The sequence below is a fragment of the Narcine bancroftii genome, chromosome 5 (assembly GCF_036971445.1).
Source record: "Narcine bancroftii isolate sNarBan1 chromosome 5, sNarBan1.hap1, whole genome shotgun sequence".
Taxonomy (NCBI): Eukaryota; Metazoa; Chordata; class Chondrichthyes; order Torpediniformes; family Narcinidae; genus Narcine; species Narcine bancroftii.
The window spans coordinates 182,834,476-182,854,897 of NC_091473.1; the positions used below are offsets into that span (position 1 = coordinate 182,834,476).

Genomic DNA, 20,422 nt, shown 5'->3' on the forward strand with positions numbered 1-20,422 from the left:
GAGGGCTATGGTCTGGGGGCAGGTCAGTGGGACTAATAGTATGTCACAGAATAGAAGGGCCTGTTTTTGGTGCTGTAATGTTCTATGGATCGAGAGGACAAGGAAGCAAAAATTAGTAGGGAGATCGAGGGTTGGGAGGATTTTTAAAACTTGCTTAAGGTTAAAAAAGGAGGGAAAAGACGAGGTATGAAAGTAGACTAGCAAGTAATCTCTAAGAGGATACAAAAAGTTTCTTCGAGAACTCTATATGAAGAGCAAAAGAGAGGTGAGGGTAGATCTGGGACCACCAGAAAATTTTGCTGGGGAAATAATAATGGAAGACAAGGAGATAGGAGAGGAACAAAATGAGTATTTTGCATCCGTCTTGACTGTGGAAGACACGAACCATCTACCAGATGTCGAAGGGTATCAGGGAAGGGAAATTAGTGCATTTATGAATGGTCTTAGGGTAGATAAGTCTGCCGGACCAGATGGACTGAACCCTTGGGTGCTGAAAGAGGAGAATGTGGAGGCGTTGTTCACGATCTATCGGGATGGTCCCAGAGGGCTGTAAAATTGCAAACGTCACCCAAGAAGGGAGGGTGGGAGGCAGTAGAAAGGAAACAATCCACCAGTCGGCCTAACATCTTGGAAGATGTCGAGAGTCGATTGTCAAGGATGACAGGAGAGGCCAAAGCTGGCATGTTTTCCTTCAGGGAAAATCTTGCTTCACAAGTCTATTGGAATCCTTTGAAGGAGTTATAAAGAGGCTGGATAGGGAGATGCAGTAGATGTTGTGTATTTAGATTTTTCAGAAGGTCTTTGACAAGGTGCCGCACCTGACAATGAGGCCACCTAACAAGAAAACAGTCCATGGTCTAACAGGAAGCATACTCGCGTGGGTTGAGCGTTGGCTGATTGGCAGGAGGCAGATTCAGAATTCAGGGATCATTCTATGGTTGGCTGCCAGTCAGTAGTGGTGTTCCACAGGGGTCAGGGATGGGGCCGCTTCTTTTAATGTTGTATATCCATGAATTGGAATGAATGGCTTTGTGACCAAGTTTGAAGGAGCAGGTAGTGTTGACTAAACAGGACTTGGACAGATTAGAAGGATGGGCTGAGAAATAGCAAAAGAAATGGAATGTTGGAAAGTCACTTTGGGAGAAAAACAGGCAGACTTTTTTTTTTAATGGGGAAAAAAACTGACAATCCCCAGATTCAAAGGGGTCCTGAGAATCCTCGTGCAGGTTGGCCTGAGGGTTGCAGGTGGAGACAGGGGTGAAGAAGGCAGATGTAATGTTGGTGTTCATTTCAAGAGGAATTGAATATCAGAGCGGGGATGTGACGTTGAGGATCTATGAGGCCCTGGCGATACTTCACAGAGCAGTTTCAGGGACCTCATTTAAGAAAGGATGTGCTGACCTTGGAAAGGGTTCAGAGGTTCATAAGGATGATTCTGGGAATGAAAGGGTTACAATATGAGGAGCATTTAACAGCTATAAGCCTGTACTTGTTGGAATTTAAGAAAATGAGATTGGATCTCACTGAAACATTTTGAAGGATGAAAGGTGTGGACAGAATCGATGTAGAAAGGTTGTTCCTCATGATGGGAGGGTCCTGGACAAGAGGGGCACAACCAGGATCGAAGGGTATCTCCTCAGAACAGAGACGCATAGGAATTTCTTCAGCTGGAGGATAGTGAATCTGTGGAATTTCTTGCCACAGGCCATTGTGGAGGCTGGGACATTGGGTGTATTTAAGGCCGAGATCGACAGTTCTTGATTAGCCAGAGGCATCAAAGGTTATAGGGAGAAGGCTGGGCAGTGGGGCTGGAATACCAAACATCACCAGGGGATATTTCTGCAAAGTGAAGGGAGGGGAGACGTCAGGGTTGTTTTTTTTTTTTTTTTTTACACAGAGAGTTGTGGGGGCCTGGAATGCCTTGCCAGGGGTGGTGATGAAGGCTGGAACAATGGGAGCATTTAAGAGACTTTTAGACAGGATGGAAGAAAAATAGAGGGTTACGAGGCAGGAAAATTCTTTAGCCAGAGGGTCGTGAGTGTGTGGAACATTGCCACAGGCGGCTCTGGAAGTCAGGTCACTGGGTGTGCAGGTATTTAAGACAGAAATTGGCGGGGCATCAAGGGTTACGGGGAGAAGGCTGGGGAGTGGGCTGAGTGATAAGGGTCACCTCATGATTAAATGGAAGAGCAGACCCAACAGGCCGATTGATCTACTTCTGCTCTTACATCACATGATCGTGGATCAAGGGACAAAGCCCCAAGATTTAGGATGGAGAGGAGGATGAACAGCTTTTCTCAGAGGGTGGTAAATCCGTGGAATCCGCTGCCCATTGAAGCAGTGGAGACGACGTCAGTAAATGTATCTAAAACAAGGTTGGTCAGATTTTTTACAGAGTAGGGGATTTAGGGGACATGGGAAAAAGGCAGGTGGATGGAGATGAGCCTCTCATCAGATGGCAACAGGCTTGACGGGCCGGAAGGCCATTTTCCGCTCCTATTTCTTCTTCTTTGGCTTGGCTTCGCGGACGAATATTTATGGAGGGGGTAAAAAGTCCACGTCAGCTGCAGGCTCGTTTGTGGCTGACAAGTCCGATGCGGGACAGGCAGACACGATTGCAGCGGTTGCAAGGGAAAATTGGTTGGTTGGGGTTGGGTGTTGGGTTTTTCCTCCTTTGCCTTTTGTCAGTGAGGTGGGCTCTGCGGTCTTCTTCAAAGGAGGTTGCTGCCCGCCAAACTGTGAGGCGCCAAGATGCACGGTTTGAGGCGTTATCAGCCCACTGGCGGTGGTCAATGTGGCAGGCACCAAGAGATTTCTTTAGGCAGTCCTTGTACCTTTTCTTTGGTGCACCTCTGTCAACCCTATTTCTTAGGGTTGAGCTAACTCCTAACTGTGCCGTTCCGTGAGTTTTCTGCCAAATTTAACTGAGTTCCCGACCACGAGGAGGCAAGCTCGGGTTGTTGTGGGACGTTTGCCTTCAGAGATGGGTGGGAAGAATGCATGATCTAATTTCTCCAGGTTCAGTGCCGAATTTAGCAAGAGGTCGACGGGAGGAACCGCCCTTTCATTTCCTTCCTTGCTTTCAATTGCTAGCAGGAGGTGGGTGAGAGGCATGTAAAAGCCCATGGTGTTGGCTCGCAGAATGCCAAAACAAACTGGAAAGCTTTGTTACAGGAACTTTCCATGAAACGCCGGGGCGAAATATTTCCCACATGTTCTTTTTTTAAACTCTGAAATATGTGCCCGGCAGCAATCCTGTTTGTAAAGTTGTTGCAGGGACTTGTGGATCTGAGCTGCAGGGAAAGGTTGGGGCTGAAACACACACAAGTCTGCAGATTGCTGGAGGAACTCAGCAGATCTGGGAGAGAGAGGATGGGACTTGATTCCCTGGAGAGCAGGAGAATGAGGGAGATTCAGAACATAGAACCCTACAGCACAGTACAGGCCCTTCAGCCCTCGATGTTGTGCTGAACTTTATAAATTCCTTATAGTTCTAAACAATTCTTACCTGGTAAGCCTCTATTTTTCTTCCATCCGTGTATCTCTTAAATGCCTCCTAATATTTCAGCATCCACCCCCACCCCTGGCAAGGCATTCTAGGCACCCACAACTCTGTGCATACAAAAACTTACCCCTGACATCTCCCCTAAAGTTCCCTCCCTTCACTTTGTACAGATAGTGGTGATACAACCACCAGCTGACTGCAGGGGGCGATCTCTGTACCTGCAGGAAAAACACCTAAGGGCTGACTCCACCTGGCCACTGTCAATCGGCATACCTGAATATAGACCTGAGCTGGCCTCTTCTGAGTCAGTCACACGGGAGCTACCGAAGCATGAACTGGTGTTCAGACTTTTACCTGAATAATGTACAGTCTTTTATTCTTGCTGCTACCTCAGCACACCACACAGATGTCCTCTGGTGTTTGCTATTCCTGCCTTGGTAGGAGTAGATACAATTATGGGGAGGGATAGACAGGGTAAATGTAGGTCGACTTTTTCCACTGAGGGTAGGCGAGGACGTGGGTTAAGGGTGAAAGGTTAGATGTATAGGGCAGTGGTTCTCAACCTTTTTTTCTCCACTCACATCCCTTACTAACAACAGAGGACGTACGCCATAGGTGCCTGCAGTTAGTAAGGGATTCCTTAAGGTGGTATATCAGAGGAAAAAAAGGTTGAGAACCACTGGTTTAGGGGGGATTTCACACAGAGTGGCGAAGTGAGCGTGGAACAAGCTGAAGTGGTGAATGTGGGCTTGGTTTTGACCCTTCAGAAGAATTTGTACATGGATGGGTGGAAGGGATATGAGATGGGTGGGCAGGAGCTAGGCAGAATCATTTAGATTTAGACCTACATCACAGTAACAGACCATTACGGCCCATGAGCCCATGCCACCCAGGTGCATCCAATTGACTTTCAATCCCTGTATGTTTTGAATGGTGGGAGGAAACCTGAGCCCCCGGGAAAAACCCACACAGACATGGGGAGAACGTACAAACTCCTCACAGACAAGCGCTGGATGCAAACCAGAGTCACTGGCGCTGTAACAGTGCCTCGCTGACTGGTACACTAACTGTGCCACCTACAGATTGTTTGATAGTGTGGATGGTGTTGAGTGGTTCCCCATGTGATTGAACGTTATTGTGCAATGTTACAGACCGACCAAGTGTGCGGGAACATTATAAATAGAAATCTTGTCCTTCCAATAGATTAGCACACAGTAGTTTTATATTATTTATTGGGTGATATTAAGCCTCAGCAGATGGTGGTCATAATACTCCGTTGAAAGGTGTGGGATTGAAAAATGAGGCAAGGTTAGCAGAGCTGGGGCTTTTCTCTTTGGAGCAAAGAAGGATGAGAGGAGACTTAATAGAGGTCTTCAAAATTATGAGAGGCATAGATAGGGTGTATGGCCAGTGCCTTTTCTCAAGGCAGGATCAGCAAACACCAGAGTACATCAAGAGGAAGGTTTAGAACCACTGAACCATAGAAAACTACAGCACAGAAGGCAGGCCCTTTGGCACTTCTACTGTGTGCAAAAACAGCATTCCTCTAGTCCCACTGACCTGCACTCCACAACCCTCCAGACCTTCCCCATCCATGTATTTATCCAATTTATTCTTAAAACCTGAGTCCACATTCACCACATCAGATGGCAGCTCGTTCCACACTCCCACCACTCTCTGAGTGAAGAAGTTCCCCTAAACCTTTCCCCTTTCACCCTAAGGCCATGTCCTCTCATTTTAATCAATCCCAATCGAAGTGGAAAGAGCCTACTCACATTTACTCTGTCCATTCCTCTGGCAAACCTTTATCAAATCTTCCCTCATTCTTCTCTGCTCCAAGGAATGAAGTCCTAACCTGTTTAATCTATCCCAATAACTCATCTCCTGAAGACCTGGCAACATCCTAGTAAATCCTCTCTGCACTTTTTCAATCTTATTGATATCCTTCCTGCAGAATGGTGACCAGAACTGCACACAATCTTCCAAATGTGGCCTCACCAATATCTTACTCAACCTTACTATCACATCCCAACTCCTGTACTCAATACTTCGATTTATAAAGGCCAAGATGCAAAAAACTTTCTTTGTCACCCTGTGATGGTTTAGGGGAGATATTAAGGGTAAAACTTTTACACAAGAGAGTTGTGGGTGCGTGGAATGCCTTGCCAGGGATGGTGGTGGAGGCTGAAACATTTAAGAGACTCTTAGGGCCCTTTTATAGAAAGAAAAATGACTATAAAGGCGGAGATTCTCCGCCCTCCCATCACTGAACCTACCTCCATAAATCCTCCGTGTGCGCCAAATCCTCCAAGACGCCAAATCAGATCCTTCCTTGGACTGGTCACACAGGTGGAGCGGAGCACCCTGCCTCGCTCCCATAAAGATACTGCCGCTGCAAGAGGCTGGTGAGGGGCGCCCTGATGGCGCCATCAGCCCGTGACCCAGGAGCTGCCATGCCACACAAGGGCTGGAGTCCCTCGGCGGTTGGAAGAAGGGTCTTCGTTGCCCACAATCCCCTCCCTTCCCCCAAGCAGCTGGAACCGCTTTGCATTTGGGGTGGAATCAGGCGACCATTGTTCGCTGTGTATATATCATGTTGATGGGCAGCCTGATGGCACCTGCTACCCCTCCATCGGCTCCAGGGGGACACAGCGAGGCACCGGTCTTCATAAAAGCCACCCTGTAACACATTTTTCTCCGCCAATGGAGCTGGCCTCAAAGCAGGGCCCCTCCATTAAAAAAAACCTTTAGACAGGCACATGGGTGGAAGAAAAATAGAGGGTCATGGGGGTAAGGAGGGCTTAGTATTTTTTAAGGAATGTATGGGTCAACACAACATCGAGGGCCGAAGGCCCTTTACTGTTCTATGCTGTACAGAATCTCATATAAAATGTGACAAAATATGGATGTCGGAGTTTTTACTCTAATGTATGTAATATTGTCTCATATCCAACATCTGAAGTTTATCTTATGAGGCTTTTAGGCCACCCCTGGGCTGGGGTGAAAGGTAGTTCAGCGCCGACTAGACGGGCCGAAGGGCTGTCATGTTCTCCGGGGTTTGAACCAAAACGATCTGAGCAGCTCCTGCTGAAAGATCCTTAATCGGGGCGGAGCCTCTGTTCGCAGGGGCGACTCTTTTGCTTCTCCCTCCCTCCCACCTCCCCCCTCCCCGGGCTGGGGGTCTCGGGGTTGCCGGTTGGTGCCCGTGGACGAGCCACGGCGCTGCCCAGAGAGCCGGCGGGGAAACAATGGGCAGAGAGGTGGGAGGAAAGGGTGTATCCGAAGATCTGCAACGGGCTCGGAGCTTTCCTGTCCTTTTTTGGGAGTTGTTTTGACTTGCTGGTGGAGTGGGGCGGGGGGGGGGGGGGGGGGGGGTGCCTGTTTGAGCGCAGATAAGAGGGAGACGTTGGATGCGGGCCACCGGCGCATTCCGGCGATGTGACTCACTCTTCGCTGCGCGTTCGGGGAGAGCCGGCGTCTGGGTCCGCGGGCGAATGGTGCGCCACTGACATGCCGACGCACGGGTTCCTCCTGCTCCTCTGCCTCGCTGCCGGTAAGACGGTTCTCTTGTCCCCAGCAAACAGCCCAGCAAGCTCCCCGCGGGGACGGGCGGGCGGGGGGTCGGGGCGACCCAGGATTTCACATGTTCTTCCATTCTCCTCTGGGCTGGTCGCTCAGTTCTCATTTCGCGGTCCGACAGACTTCTCTTCTGTCGTGAGGCATCGCTCTTGAAGCGAGGGACTGAGTGCAGGAGTCGGTATGTTAGGGTAAAGTTGAATTTGTTGCGTCCAGTGAACGGAGAGTATTCGTGGACTGGTGGATCTGTTCTGGGGACCCTTCCCCTTGCTCCTTGAGATCTGAATTGAGAAAGATCAGGCAGTTTGCCGGCGATACAGTTTGGAGGAGCTGTGATGGAGTTGTTAGCGAAGGGATGCAGAGCTGGGCGGAGAAGTGGCAGATGGAGTTCAATCCGGATCAGTGTGAGGTGATTTTGGATACATCTCTCCAGGTCCAAATCCAGAGTAAATGTAGACAGGCTTCTCCCACTGTGAGATTCAAACCAGAGGTTGTGGGTTAAGGTGAAAAGTTTAGGAGGAACTTCACACAGAGTGTGGTGGGGGTGGTGGAACGAGCTGCCAGCTGAAGTGGGCTCAATTCAGAATCAGAATTTAGTCATGAAAAAGAAACAAAAGGTGTGGTTTTGTGGCAGCATCACAGAGCAAATATTTCTATGAACCACCTTACAAAAGAGATTTTTAAAATAGTGCAGGAATCTGATGGCGGAGGGGAAGAAGCTGCTCGTGCCACTGGGCACTCATCTTCTTGCACCTGTCCTCCTTCCCAATGGTAGTAGAGTGCAGATGTCCTTGATGGAGTGATGCTGATGCAGTACAATATTTACAATGAAGAAGAATTTGGACAGATGCATGGATTGGAGAGGCATGGAGGGATAGAGACTGGGTGCAGGTCAGTGGGAGTTGACACAAAAATAGTCCAACACAGTCTAGAGGGCCTGTTTCTGTGCTGTAATGTTCTATGGTTCTCCTAATTCAGGCACTGGTGTTCTGTTCACAGTGCGGACGGAGCCGGCCGATGTTGAGGGCAAAAGGGAGAGTATCGAGGCAGCGGTGGGGGCGCTGATCATGCTGGAAGCTGGCGTGCTTCCCGAGGCCAGAAGCGGCACTTGGCGGTTCCAGTGCAGCGACATTGGCGTGTGGATCGGCAACATCATGGACATCAATAACGACTACACGGATCGGGCAGAGTTGCTGGGAAACCGGTCCCTGATGCTGCAATCACTGACAGTCAACGACACCGGGGAATACGCTGTGACTCTGAACCCTCTGCTCTCCAACTCCTCGATCACCGTCCGCGTCTATTTGACAGTGTTAGGTAAGGAATTCACGTTCAAATTTATCGTCCGAGTCCGTACATTAGAATCAGATTTCTTGTCATGAGGATGTGTCAGGAAATGTGCAGGATAAGGGGAAAAAATTAGTCAGTACGAAGAGAGAAAAATTGACATTATCCGTTGGCGGAGGGGAAGAAGCCGTCCTTGTGCCGCTGGGTGCACATCTTCATGCTCCTGGGCCTTTTCCCCGATCGTTGCAGAGTGGAGAGGGTATGGCCTAGGTGATGGAGGGTCCTTGAGGAAAGAGACACTGTCGACATCCCCACTGGAGTGAAGACTGGTGCCTGTGATAGGGCTGGCTGGGTTCACAACTGTCCTGTGTACTGGCACCTCCGTACCAGACAGTGATGAAACTGGTCAGAATGCTCTCCACGGTCCACCTGTAGAAATCTGCAAGAGTCTTCAGTGGCGTACGAAATCTCCTCAAACTCCCCGTGAAGTCTAGCCGATGGTGGGCCTTCTTTGTGATTGCATCAACATGGAGGCCCTAGGACCGATCTTCAGAGATGTTGGCCCCCAGGAGTTTGAAGTTAAATTAAAAAATTTTAATTTAGACACAAAGGCTATTTCGGCCCATGAGCCTGTGCCTCCCAATTTACACCCCATTGACCTACAAACCCCCCCCCACCCCCCCAGGTATGTTTTGAATGGTGGGAGGAAACCTGAGCCCCCGGGGAAAACCACGCAGACACTGGGAGAACGTACAAACTCCTTACAGGCAGCACAGGATTTGAACCCCAACCCCGATCGCTGGCGGTGTAAAGGCATTGCGCTAACTGCCGTGCCGAACGTGCCGGCGTTTTTTCCCTCCCCAACCTCTATTCACTTTAATACAGCAGAGCCCACCCCGAATACTGAGCGACTGAACCTTCTTGGAGATGCGAGTTAGGTGATGGGGAAAGGCGGAGCACAAAAGTCTGCAGACGCTTCTTGACCCTCCCCACTTCTGACCTGCTCAATGAGGACTCGTCCGTGTTCTCTTGATCTCTCCCTCCTGAAGGCCACAACCAGCTCCTTAGTTTTGCTAACGTTGCTGTTGTTGTCAACCCTGTAAAAACACGATGCTGGAGAAACTCAGCAGGTCAAACAGTGGACTTTATAAAAGCAAAGATAAAGGTCCATCACCGACCTTTCGGGCATTTTGCTTTTACTTCATCCATTGTATCTGCAGACTTCCGTTTTTACTTCACATACAACCTTGTAATTCCTTCTCCTTCGGCGGGAGGGGGGGTGGGGGGGGTGGGAGGCAGAATTTCCACTTCTTGGTTGTGATCTGTAATCAAGAAAAAGATGTGCTGACAAAAGAGGGAAGTATGATCCAAGAAAGAAAATGTAAACAAAGTGACTGTGCAAATATGGAAAAAAAATTAGATGTTTTCTAATAAATAGAGTGCAAGATGAGAGTCCTTATTTCAAGGTGGCATCATTAGCTGGGCAGTTAGCGAACGCTGTTACAGAGACCGCGACCTTGGTTCGAATCCCACGCTGTCTGTAAAGAGTTTGTACATTCTCCTCGTGTCTGAGTGGGTTTCCTCCCACCTTTCCAAATGCCCGGGCACTGTAGGTTAATTCGAGTATTTTACCCGAACAGGCTCTGAAAGGGCTTGCTTCTGTGCTGTCTGTCTAAATTTAAAATTAATTTAAATGAGTCCCTGATTGAGTTGACTTTGAGAAGGAGTGATGGTGGAGGGGGAGCAGCTGTTCCTGAACCTGATGGTGCGAGACTTCTGGCACCGATACCTCTTTCCTGATGACAGCAGCGAGAATGGAGCGTGTGCCAGGTGGTGTGGATCCTTGATGACCGCTGCTGCCGCTCTCCGACGGTGTTCTCGATGGTGGGGAGGGTTTTTGCCTATGATGTCTTGGGCTGTCCGTGCTCGGTTGGGGGGGGTGGGGTATTGGTGACCCCTTACCAGGCTGCAGTGCAGCCGGTCAGCACGCTGTGGGCTTGGAATAGCGACAAGATGCACTGCTTTTATGCAGTCCCAGCAAATGTCTGTGCTCTGGCAGAGGCAAGAGGGGGGGTTAAAATTCATGGGGATTGACAGCACAGAATGGGATTAGCGTAGCTGAGTTGTTTGATGGTCAGCATGGCTGTGGTTGACTTAAGGACCTGGATAGGACACTTTGGCTCCACAGGAGAAATCATTGCTTCCATCTCATTTCAACCCCAGGATGTGTTCAATGGATCATAGATACTTAAAAATTTGATATTAAACTGACTGACAGCAGGCAAATGCAACTGGTCATCTGTGTAATGACCATAACACAAATCCAATACCCAACAGAACAGTTTTGGCGGTGGGGTCTTCTGACTCCTCTATCTCTTCCCCTGTCTCTCCGTTCCCCCCTCTAACTCGCTCTCCCTACTGCCTCTTGTCTTCCCTCTTTCTCCCTCTCTCACCCCTCTGTCTCTCCATCCCTCCCTCTCTCTTTCTTTCAAAGTTCTCTCTCTCCAAACACTCCTCTCTTTTCTCTCTCACCACTTTCTCCCTTTCTCTTTGTCCCTTTTTTCTCTCCCTCCCCTCTCTCTGTGCTCTTCCTCCTTTTTCTCTATCCCCTCTTCCCCCACCCACCCACCCCTCCCCTCCCCTCCACTCTTGCCACACCCTTTTTACAGTGTTAACAATTTCTCTGGATGCACCGAACGTTGCATCTGACACCAAGTTTCCTTTGCTGAGTTATCACGGGATAACTTTTTCCAGACTTTCTGAATTCTTAATCCTGTCAACAAAAGCTTTTTTAATCAGGAAAAGAAAGGAGCTTATGGGAGAAAAGCACAAGAACTGGAGATGCTGGAATGGAGAGTCATTTGCATCTGGCCTGGATTTGGCAGTACATGAGACCACAGACAGACATGCCGGGGTGGGAAAAGGGTGGGGAGGTCTCTGTTGTTTCAGCAGACAGAGGATTGGTGCTCAGAATCAGTATCAGAATTTATTGTCATGAGCACATGACAACGTTTGTGGTTTTGTGGCAGCTCACTGTGCAAATATTGGGATTAAATTACATTTCCGATTAAATAAATAAGGGTCGAAAATAGGAGAGAGTGAGGCCGTGTCTGTGTTCAGGAATCTGCTGGCTGTGAGGGGGGGGGGCGGGGTGAGAGAAGCTGTCTTTGTGCCACTGGATGCTCGTCTTCAGGCTCCTGGACCTCCTGGGTGGTGGGATCATTGAGGATAGGAGGCTACTTTCTTAAGACACCATTTCTTGTGGATGTTCTTGGCAGAGAGAAGTCGCAGGTTGGGTTAACCACCCTCTGTAGCTTTTTTCTGTCCTGTGTACTGTGCATCAGACAGCGATGCAACCAGTCCTCGGTACACCCTAGAAATGTGCAGGACACTTTGGTGGATCTCCTCAAATTCCTCATGTATGACCACTGGCGACCCTTCTTCGTGATTGTATTGTCGTGATCTTCAGAGCTGTTGATGTCCAGGAATTTCTCTCTTGCGCTTACCATTCAAAGGGTATCTGTGAGTGGGCGGACGGATCGGTACGGGAATGGGATGGGGAAGTTGAAAGGAATGGCTACCAGGAAGTTCCTCTGTTGTTGCAGCGAACTGAACGAAGGTGTTCAACGAAACAATGTGGTCGATAATCATCAATCTGGGTCAGGACTCATTTAAAAAAAACATTTAAAATTTCAACCTACAGCTTGGTAACAGGGCCTTCTGGCCCATGGGTTTGTGCTGCCCAATTGACTTACATCACCACCCCCTCCCCCCACCCAGTGGGAGGAAATCAGAACCCTCAGGGGCTGGGGAGATCCCACACAGACACTGGGAGAACGTACAAACTCCTGACACTTGAACCCCGGGCCCGATTGCTGGCGCTGTAATGGCGTTGCTCTGACCGTGCTGCCCCTAAAGACTACTCTGGTGGGACTCGAACCCACCACTTTTGAATAGTCACCCAACTATGGAAGTCCAACACACAAAGTCCACCCTTATTTGAGGCTCAATTAGGTGGAGGGTAGGGTCCAGAGGGAAGAGAAGCGAGAAGGTTCTCAGCAGATTATGGAGAGAAAGGGGTGGCCTTCAAAAGTGCTGGAGAAACCCAGCAGGTCATTGCAGGGTCCTTTCCGGTAAAGGTACATACACAACCATTGAGGGGCCGAGATGAGGAAAGAGATGGCAGGCACCTTCATAAGGTGGTTGGAGGGGTGGGGTAGTGGAGGAGCACAGGGCCACAGGCAAGCGGTCGTAAGTGGATATGGGTGGGAGGGCCGGTAGAGGTTAAATCTGGGAAGTAATGGGGGAGGGAGGATCTACCACTCTGAAGGGAGGGGTGGGGAGCTGGAGGAATGGACGCAGAGGGACAGGGAGCGGTCGATGTTAATGCCGTCCAGTTGGGAGGGAGCCCAGACGGAAGGTAAGGTGTTGTTCCTCCAATTTGCGGGTGGTCTCAGTCTGGCCGTGCAGGAGGCCACGGTCAGGTGTGTCATCGAGGGAATGGGGATTGAAATGGGTGGCCGTTCCCTGCCCCATTCTCTTGCTAATGTGTCTGTCCATGGCCTCGTGCACAGTCAGACTGAGACCAACTGCAAATTGGAGGAACAGCACCTTGTCTTCTGTCTGGGCTCCCTCCAACCTGATGGCATAAACATTGATCTCTCCAGTTTCCATTAACCCTCCTATCGTCACCCCCCCCCCCCCCCACAACTCCTTTCCTCCAGCTCTGCTCTCTGTCTCCTTTCACAGAGCCAAAATCAATTCTCACCCTTTGTACGTCTGGACTCCTCCCCCATTCCCCCACCCCCTACCCTGATTATTCCCCCATTCTCTGCCCAGACTTTATTTCAGATGTTGCGTCTTTTCACTCATACCCTGAAGAAGGGCTCAGGCCCGAAACATTGGTAATATCTTTACCTCCGATGGAGGCTGCGAGACCGGCTGACTGTGTTTTTACTAAAGTCACAGTCTGCAGACTTCTGTGTTTTGTACCTTGACAGGAACTCACAGTGAAGCTTGAGAAAAAGGCCCAGCCTATCGTCTCTTCCTCTGCTATCCCTCCATCTCTTGTTCTCTCTCTCTCCTCTCTCGCACATGCACACCCAGACACTCCATCTCCCACTCTTCCTCTCTCCTTTTCCTGCCCACTCTCTGTCTTCATCTATCTAACTGGAGAGATTTTGCAGCGCTGGAGGATCTCGGCTGCTTTGTTGCTGTCATTTTCAAGTTCTCTCTCTCTCTCTCTCTCTCTCTCTCTCTCTCTCTCTCACACACACAAACTTCATCTTCATTCTCTTTTTAGACACAAATTTTAGACATGCAGCATAAAGTTTTAGACAATAGAGCACGGTAACAGGCCATTTCAGCCCATGAGTCCATGCTGCCCAATTTACAACCCAGTAACCTACACCCTGGTTGGTATGTTTTGAAGGGTGTGAGCCCTCGGGGAAAACCCATGCAGCCACAGGGAGAGCGTACAAACTCCTCACAGACAGCGTGGGATTCGAACCCTGATTCTCATTGCTGGCGCTGTAACAGCATTGCACTGCTACGCCAACCATGCTGCCCTTAGGCTCGTACCCTGAATTTCTCACTCACACTCTCTCTCTCACACACACTTACATTTATTTCCTCTCTCTTCCCCTGAATCTTTCCTTTCATTGACTTTTTCTCTCTCTCACATGCACACATACTCTCTTCCCTTCCCTTCCCCTGACTCTCTCTCTTCCCTTCCCCCTGACTCTCTCTCTTCCCTTCCCCCTGACTCTCTCTCTTCCCTTCCCCCTGACTCTCTCTCTTCCCTTCCCCCTGACTCTCTCTCTTCCCTTCCCCCTGACTCTCTCTCTTCCCTTCCCCTGACTCTCTCTCTTCCCTTCCCCCTGACTCTCTCTCTTCCCTTCCCCCTGACTCTCTCTCTTCCCTTCCCCCTGACTCTCTCTCTTCCCTTCCCCCTGACTCTCTCTCTTCCCTTCCCCCTGACTCTCTCTCTCTTCCCTTCCCCCTGACTCTCTCTCTTCCCTTCCCCCTGACTCTCTCTCTCTTCCCTTCCCCCTGACTCTCTCTCTCTTCCCTTCCCCCTGACTCTCTCTCTCTTCCCTTCCCCCTGACTCTCTCTCTCTTCCCTTCCCCCTGACTCTCTCTCTCTTCCCTTCCCCCTGACTCTCTCTCTCTTCCCTTCCCCCTGACTCTCTCTCTCTTCCCTTCCCCTGACTCTCTCTCTCTTCCCTTCCCCCTGACTCTCTCTCTCTTCCCTTCCCCCTGACTCTCTCTCTCTTCCCTTCCCCCTGACTCTCTCTCTCTTCCCTTCCCCCTGACTCTCTCTCTCTTCCCTTCCCCCTGACTCTCTCTCTCTTCCCTTCCCCCTGACTCTCTCTCTCTTCCCTTCCCCCTGACTCTCTCTCTCTTCCCTTCCCCCTGACTCTCTCTCTCTTCCCTTCCCCCTGACTCTCTCTCTCTTCCCTTCCCCCTGACTCTCTCTCTCTTCCCTTCCCCCTGACTCTCTCTCTCTTCCCTTCCCCCTGACTCTCTCTCTCTTCCCTTGCCCCTGACTCTCTCTCTCTTCCCTTGCCCCTGACTCTCTCTCTCTTCCCTTGCCCCTGACTCTCTCTCTCTTCCCTTGCCCCTGACTCTCTCTCTCTTCCTTGCCCCTGACTCTCTCTCTCTTCCCTTCCCCCTGACTCTCTCTCTCTTCCCTTCCCCCTGACTCTCTCTCTCTTCCCTTCCCCCTGACTCTCTCTCTCTTCCCTTCCCCCTGACTCTCTCTCTCTTCCTTCCCCCTGACTCTCTCTCTCTTCCCTCCCTGACTCTCTCTCTCTCTTTCCTTCCCCCTGACTCTCTCTCTCTCTCTTTCTTTCCCCCTGACTCTCTCTCTCTCTTTCCTTCCCCCTGACTCTCTCTCTCTCTCTTTCCTTCCCCCTGACTCTCTCTCTCTCTCTTTCCTTCCCCTGACTCTCTCTCTCTCTCTTTCCTTCCCCCTGACTCTCTCTCTCTCTCTTTCCTTCCCCCCTGACTCTCTCTCTTTCCTTTCCCCTGACTCTCTCTCTCTCTCTTTCCTTCCCCCTGACTCTCTCTCTCTCTCTTTCCTTCCCCCTGACTCTCTCTCTCTCTCTTTCCTTCCCCTGACTCTCTCTCTCTCTTTCCTTCCCCCTGACTCTCTCTCTCTCTTTCCTTCCCCCTGACTCTCTCTCTCTCTCTTTCCTTCCCCCTGACTCTCTCTCTCTCTCTTTCCTTCCCCTGACTCTCTCTCTCTCTCTTTCCTTCCCCCTGACTCTCTCTCTCTCTTTCCTTCCCCCTGACTCTCTCTCTCTCTCTTTCCTTCCCCCTGACTCTCTCTCTCTCTCTTTCCTTCCCCCTGACTCTCTCTCTCTCTTTCCTTCCCCCTGACTCTCTCTCTCTCTTTCCTTCCCCTGACTCTCTCTCTCTCTTTCCTTCCCCCTGACTCTCTCTCTCTCTCTTTCCTTCCCCCTGACTCTCTCTCTCTCTTTCCTTCCCCTGACTCTCTCTCTCTCTTTCCTTCCCCCTGACTCTCTCTCTCTCTCTTTCCTTCCCCCTGACTCTCTCTCTCTCTCTTTCCTTCCCCCTGACTCTCTCTCTTTCCTTCCCCCTGACTCTCTCTCTTTCCTTCCCCCTGACTCTCTCTCTCTCTCTTTCCTTCCCCCTGACTCTCTCTCTCTCTCTTTCCTTCCCCCTGACTCTCTCTCTCTCTCTTTCCTTCCCCCTGACTCTCTCTCTCTCTCTCTTTCCTTCCCCCTGACTCTCTCTCTCTCTCTCTTTCCTTCCCCCTGACTCTCTCTCTCTCTCTTTCCTTCCCCCTGACTCTCTCTCTCTCTCTTTCCTTCCCCCTGACTCTCTCTCTCTCTCTTTCCTTCCCCCTGACTCTCTATCTCTCTCTTTCCTTCCCCCTGACTCTCTCTCTCTCTCTTTCCTTCCCCCTGACTCTCTCTCTCTCTCTTTCCTTCCCCCTGACTCTCTCTCTCTCTCTTTCCTTCCCCCTGACTCTCTCTCTCTCTCTTTCCTTCCCCCTGACTCTCTCTCTCTCTCTTTCCTTCCCCCTGACTCTCTCTCTCTCTCTCTTTCCTTCCCCCTGACTCTCTCTCTCTCTCTTTCCTTCCCCCTGACTCTCTCTCTCTCTCTTTCCTTCCCCCTGACTCTCTCTCTCTCTCTTTCCTTCCCCCTGACTCTCTCTCTCTCTCTTTCCTTCCCCCTGACTCTCTCTCTCTCTCTTTCCTTCCCCCTGACTCTCTCTCTCTCTTTCCTTCCCCCTGACTCTCTCTCTCTCTCTTTCCTTCCCCCTGACTCCCTCTCTCTCTTTCCTTCCCCCTGACTCTCTCTCTCTCTCTTTCCTTCCCCCTGACTCTCTCTCTCTCTCTTTCCTTCCCCCTGACTCTCTCTCTCTCTTTCCTTCCCCCTGACTCTCTCTCTCTCTCTTTCCTTCCCCCTGACTCTCTCTCTCTCTCTTTCCTTCCCCCTGACTCTCTCTCTCTCTCTTTCCTTCCCCCTGACTCTCTCTCTCTTTCCTTCCCCCTGACTCTCTCTCTCTTTCCTTCCCCCTGACTCTCTCTCTCTCTCTCTCTTTCCTTCCCCCTGACTCTCTCTCTCTCTCTTTCCTTCCCCCTGACTCTCTCTCTCTCTCTTTCCTTCCCCCTGACTCTCTCTCTCTCTCTTTCCTTCCCCCTGACTCTCTCTCTCTCTCTTTCCTTCCCCCTGACTCTCTCTCTCTCTCTTTCCTTCCCCCTGACTCTCTCTCTCTCTCTTTCCTTCCCCCTGACTCTCTCTCTCTCTCTTTCCTTCCCCCTGACTCTCTCTCTCTCTCTCTTTCCTTCCCCCTGACTCTCTCTCTCTCTCTTTCCTTCCCCCTGACTCTCTCTCTCTCTCTTTCCTTCCCCCTGACTCTCTCTCTCTCTCTTTCCTTCCCCCTGACTCTCTCTCTCTCTCTTTCCTTCCCCCTGACTCTCTCTCTCTCTCTTTCCTTCCCCCTGACTCTCTCTCTCTCTTTCCTTCCCCCTGACTCTCTCTCTCTCTCTTTCCTTCCCCCTGACTCCCTCTCTCTCTTTCCTTCCCCCTGACTCTCTCTCTCTCTCTTTCCTTCCCCCTGACTCTCTCTCTCTCTCTTTCCTTCCCCCTGACTCTCTCTCTCTCTCTTTCCTTCCCCCTGACTCTCTCTCTCTCTCTTTCCTTCCCCCTGACTCTCTCTCTCTCTCTTTCCTTCCCCCTGACTCTCTCTCTCTCTCTTTCCTTCCCCCTGACTCTCTCTCTCTTTCCTTCCCCCTGACTCTCTCTCTCTCTCTCTCTTTCCTTCCCCCTGACTCTCTCTCTCTCTTTCCTTCCCCCTGACTCTCTCTCTCTCTCTTTCCTTCCCCCTGACTCTCTCTCTCTCTCTTTCCTTCCCCCTGACTCTCTCTCTCTCTCTTTCCTTCCCCCTGATTCTCTCTCTCTCTCTTTCCTTCCCCCTGACTCTCTCTCTCTCTCTTTCCTTCCCCCTGACTCTCTCTCTCTCTCTTTCCTTCCCCCTGACTCTCTTCTCTCTCTCTTTCCTTCCCCCTGACTCTCTCTCTCTCTCTTTCCTTCCCCCTGACTCTCTCTCTCTCTTTCCTTCCCCCTGACTCTCTCTCTCTCTTTCCTTCCCCCTGACTCTCTCTCTCTCTTTCCTTCCCCCTGACTCTCTCTCTCTCTCTTTCCTTCCCCCTGACTCTCTCTCTCTCTCTTTCCTTCCCCCTGACTCTCTCTCTCTCTCTCTTTCCTTCCCCCTGACTCTCTCTCTCTCTCTTTCCTTCCCCCTGACTCTCTCTCTCTCTCTCTCTCTTTCCTTCCCCCTGACTCTCTCTCTCTCTCTCTTTCCTTCCCCCTGACTCTCTCTCTCTCTCTTTCCTTCCCCCTGACTCTCTCTCTCTCTCTTTCCTTCCCCCTGACTCTCTCTCTCTCTTTCCTTCCCCCTGACTCTCTCTCTCTCTTTCCTTCCCCCTGACTCTCTCTCTCTCTTTCCTTCCCCCTGACTCTCTCTCTCTTTCCTTCCCCCTGACTCTCTCTCTCTTTCCTTCCCCCTGACTCTCTCTCTCTTTCCTTCCCCCTGACTCTCTCTCTTTTCCCTTCCCCCTGACTCTCTCTCTCTCTTCCCTTCCCCCTGACTCTCTCTCTCTCTTTTCCCTTCCCCCTTACTCTCTCTCTCTCTCTTTTCCCTTCCCCCTGACTCTCTCTCTCTCTTTTCCCTTCCCCCGACTCTCTCTCTCTCTCTCTCTCTCTCTCTCTCTCTCTCTTTCTTCCCTTCCCTTTCCCCTGACTCACTCTCTCTCTCTTGGCCCCATCTGCTGTTTCTATTTTTAGAATGCAGCTAACTCCCATTTATAACTGCTGGGGAGGTGGTCACTATGCCCAGCAGTAGCCGTAGAGAATGGGCCCACATTTCAGGTCAGGGTTACTCCCTTTGAATCAAGAAAGTTGGGGAAACTAACATATATTAAATGGGAAGGTAGGATAGGTTGAAAAGGAGAAATGCCTGAAATAGGCACACATAAGACATAGGAGCAGAAATAGGCCATTCAGCCCATCGAGTCTGCCCAACCATTCAATCATGAGCTGAGCCCCACTGCCCAGCCTTCTCCCCAAAACCTCTGATGCCCTGGCTAACCAATCTCTGCCTTAAATACACCGAATGACCCGGCCTCCACCGCTGCCTGTCGTAACAAATTGCACAGATTCACCGCCCTCTGGCTGAAGAAGTTCCTACGCGTCTCTGTCTAAGTGGATGCCCTTCAACCCTGAAATTGTGCTCTCTTGTCCTGGACTCTTCCACTGTGGGGAAACTACCTTTCTACCCCAACTCTGTCCATGCCTTTCAACATTAAAAATGTTTCAATGAGATCCCCCCATTCTCCTAAATTCCAACGGGTTCAAGCCAAGAGCTGTCAAACGCTCCTCAAATGATAACCCATTCATTCCCAGAATCAGTGCCAGCACGTCCTTTCCTAAATGAGGAGCCCAAAACTGCTCACAGTACTCCGTGTGGGTGCGGCTGGTGGCCAATCGAATGTAAATGAAAGGACGCAAACCTCCTCCGTCCCTCTGACATAGCGGCTGAAAGCGTTGTTTTTATTGCTGGATGCTAGTGGTGGGGCAGGTCTGACAGCGAGCAATGGCATGGGGGGCACAGTGCCTCGTGGTGGGGGGGGGAAAAAGAGGCCCATGCTTGCTAATGTCCCACCATGGCGTCAACTGTTTGGGAATACTTTTGATTTATGAAGGCCGATGTGCCAAAAGTTCTCTTCCCGACTCTGTGATACCACTTTCAGGGAATTATGTATCACCGTTCCTGCTCCCTCTTTACCCACCCACCCTCTCTTACCTCCTGGATATAAACGGGACCTGAGAATTCCGTCTTTCTATTTTCTCTGGCTCTTCTGCCTTGAACTGTTTCTTTGTTTAAAAATATACGCTGCCTTGACAACGTTGTTCTGCAGCCTATGTATCACACCCGGTCTTCTGTCTTCTCTTTTCTTCTCTTTGGCTTGGCTTCGCGGACGAAGATTTATGGAGGGGGTAAGTGTCCACGTCAGCTGCAGGCTCGTTTGTGGCTGACAAGTCCGGTGCGGGACAGGCAGACACGGTTGCAGCGGTTGCAGGGGAAAATTGGTTGGTTGGGGTTGGGTGTTGGGTTTTTCCTCCTTTGTCTTTTGTCAGTGAGGTGGGCTCTGCGATCTTCTTCAAAGGAGGTTGCTGCCCGCCGAACTGTGAGGCGCCAAGATGCACGGTTTGAGGCAATATCAGCCCACTGGCGGTGGTCAATGTGGCAGGCACCACATTCTGTACTTTTCCACTATTCCCTCCCCTGGTGAATCAAACTGGCTGCCTCCCAATTCTCCAGGTTGACTGAAGCATCTTTAATGTGACTTCCCTCTGATGGAAGTCGACTACCTCATTGACCGCATCCTGCATATTATATATTTTTTCCCCCTGAGAGTATTATACTTAAATATAACGTTGGATTATCAAGTCAGTAAATGGGGGATAGATTTTTGTCGCCGGGTCAGAGCTGCAGAAGGCTCCCGAAATGTCAGGAAT

The 20,422-nt window shown here is 50.5% G+C and overlaps 1 protein-coding gene across 1 annotated transcript in view; it reads left to right on the top strand.

The window, feature by feature from the left end:
- The first annotated feature begins 6,912 nt into the window (after window positions 1–6,912).
- The window catches only part of LOC138764297 (carcinoembryonic antigen-related cell adhesion molecule 5-like), a 68,377-nt gene continuing 54,867 nt past the window's right edge, over window positions 6,913–20,422 (top strand). The window contains exons 1-2 of the mRNA XM_069940028.1: window positions 6,913–7,058; window positions 8,081–8,398. Of these exons, the coding sequence (XP_069796129.1) occupies window positions 7,016–7,058; window positions 8,081–8,398 (361 nt within the window). The 5' untranslated portion in view covers window positions 6,913–7,015. The remainder of the gene's footprint in view (window positions 7,059–8,080; window positions 8,399–20,422) is intronic.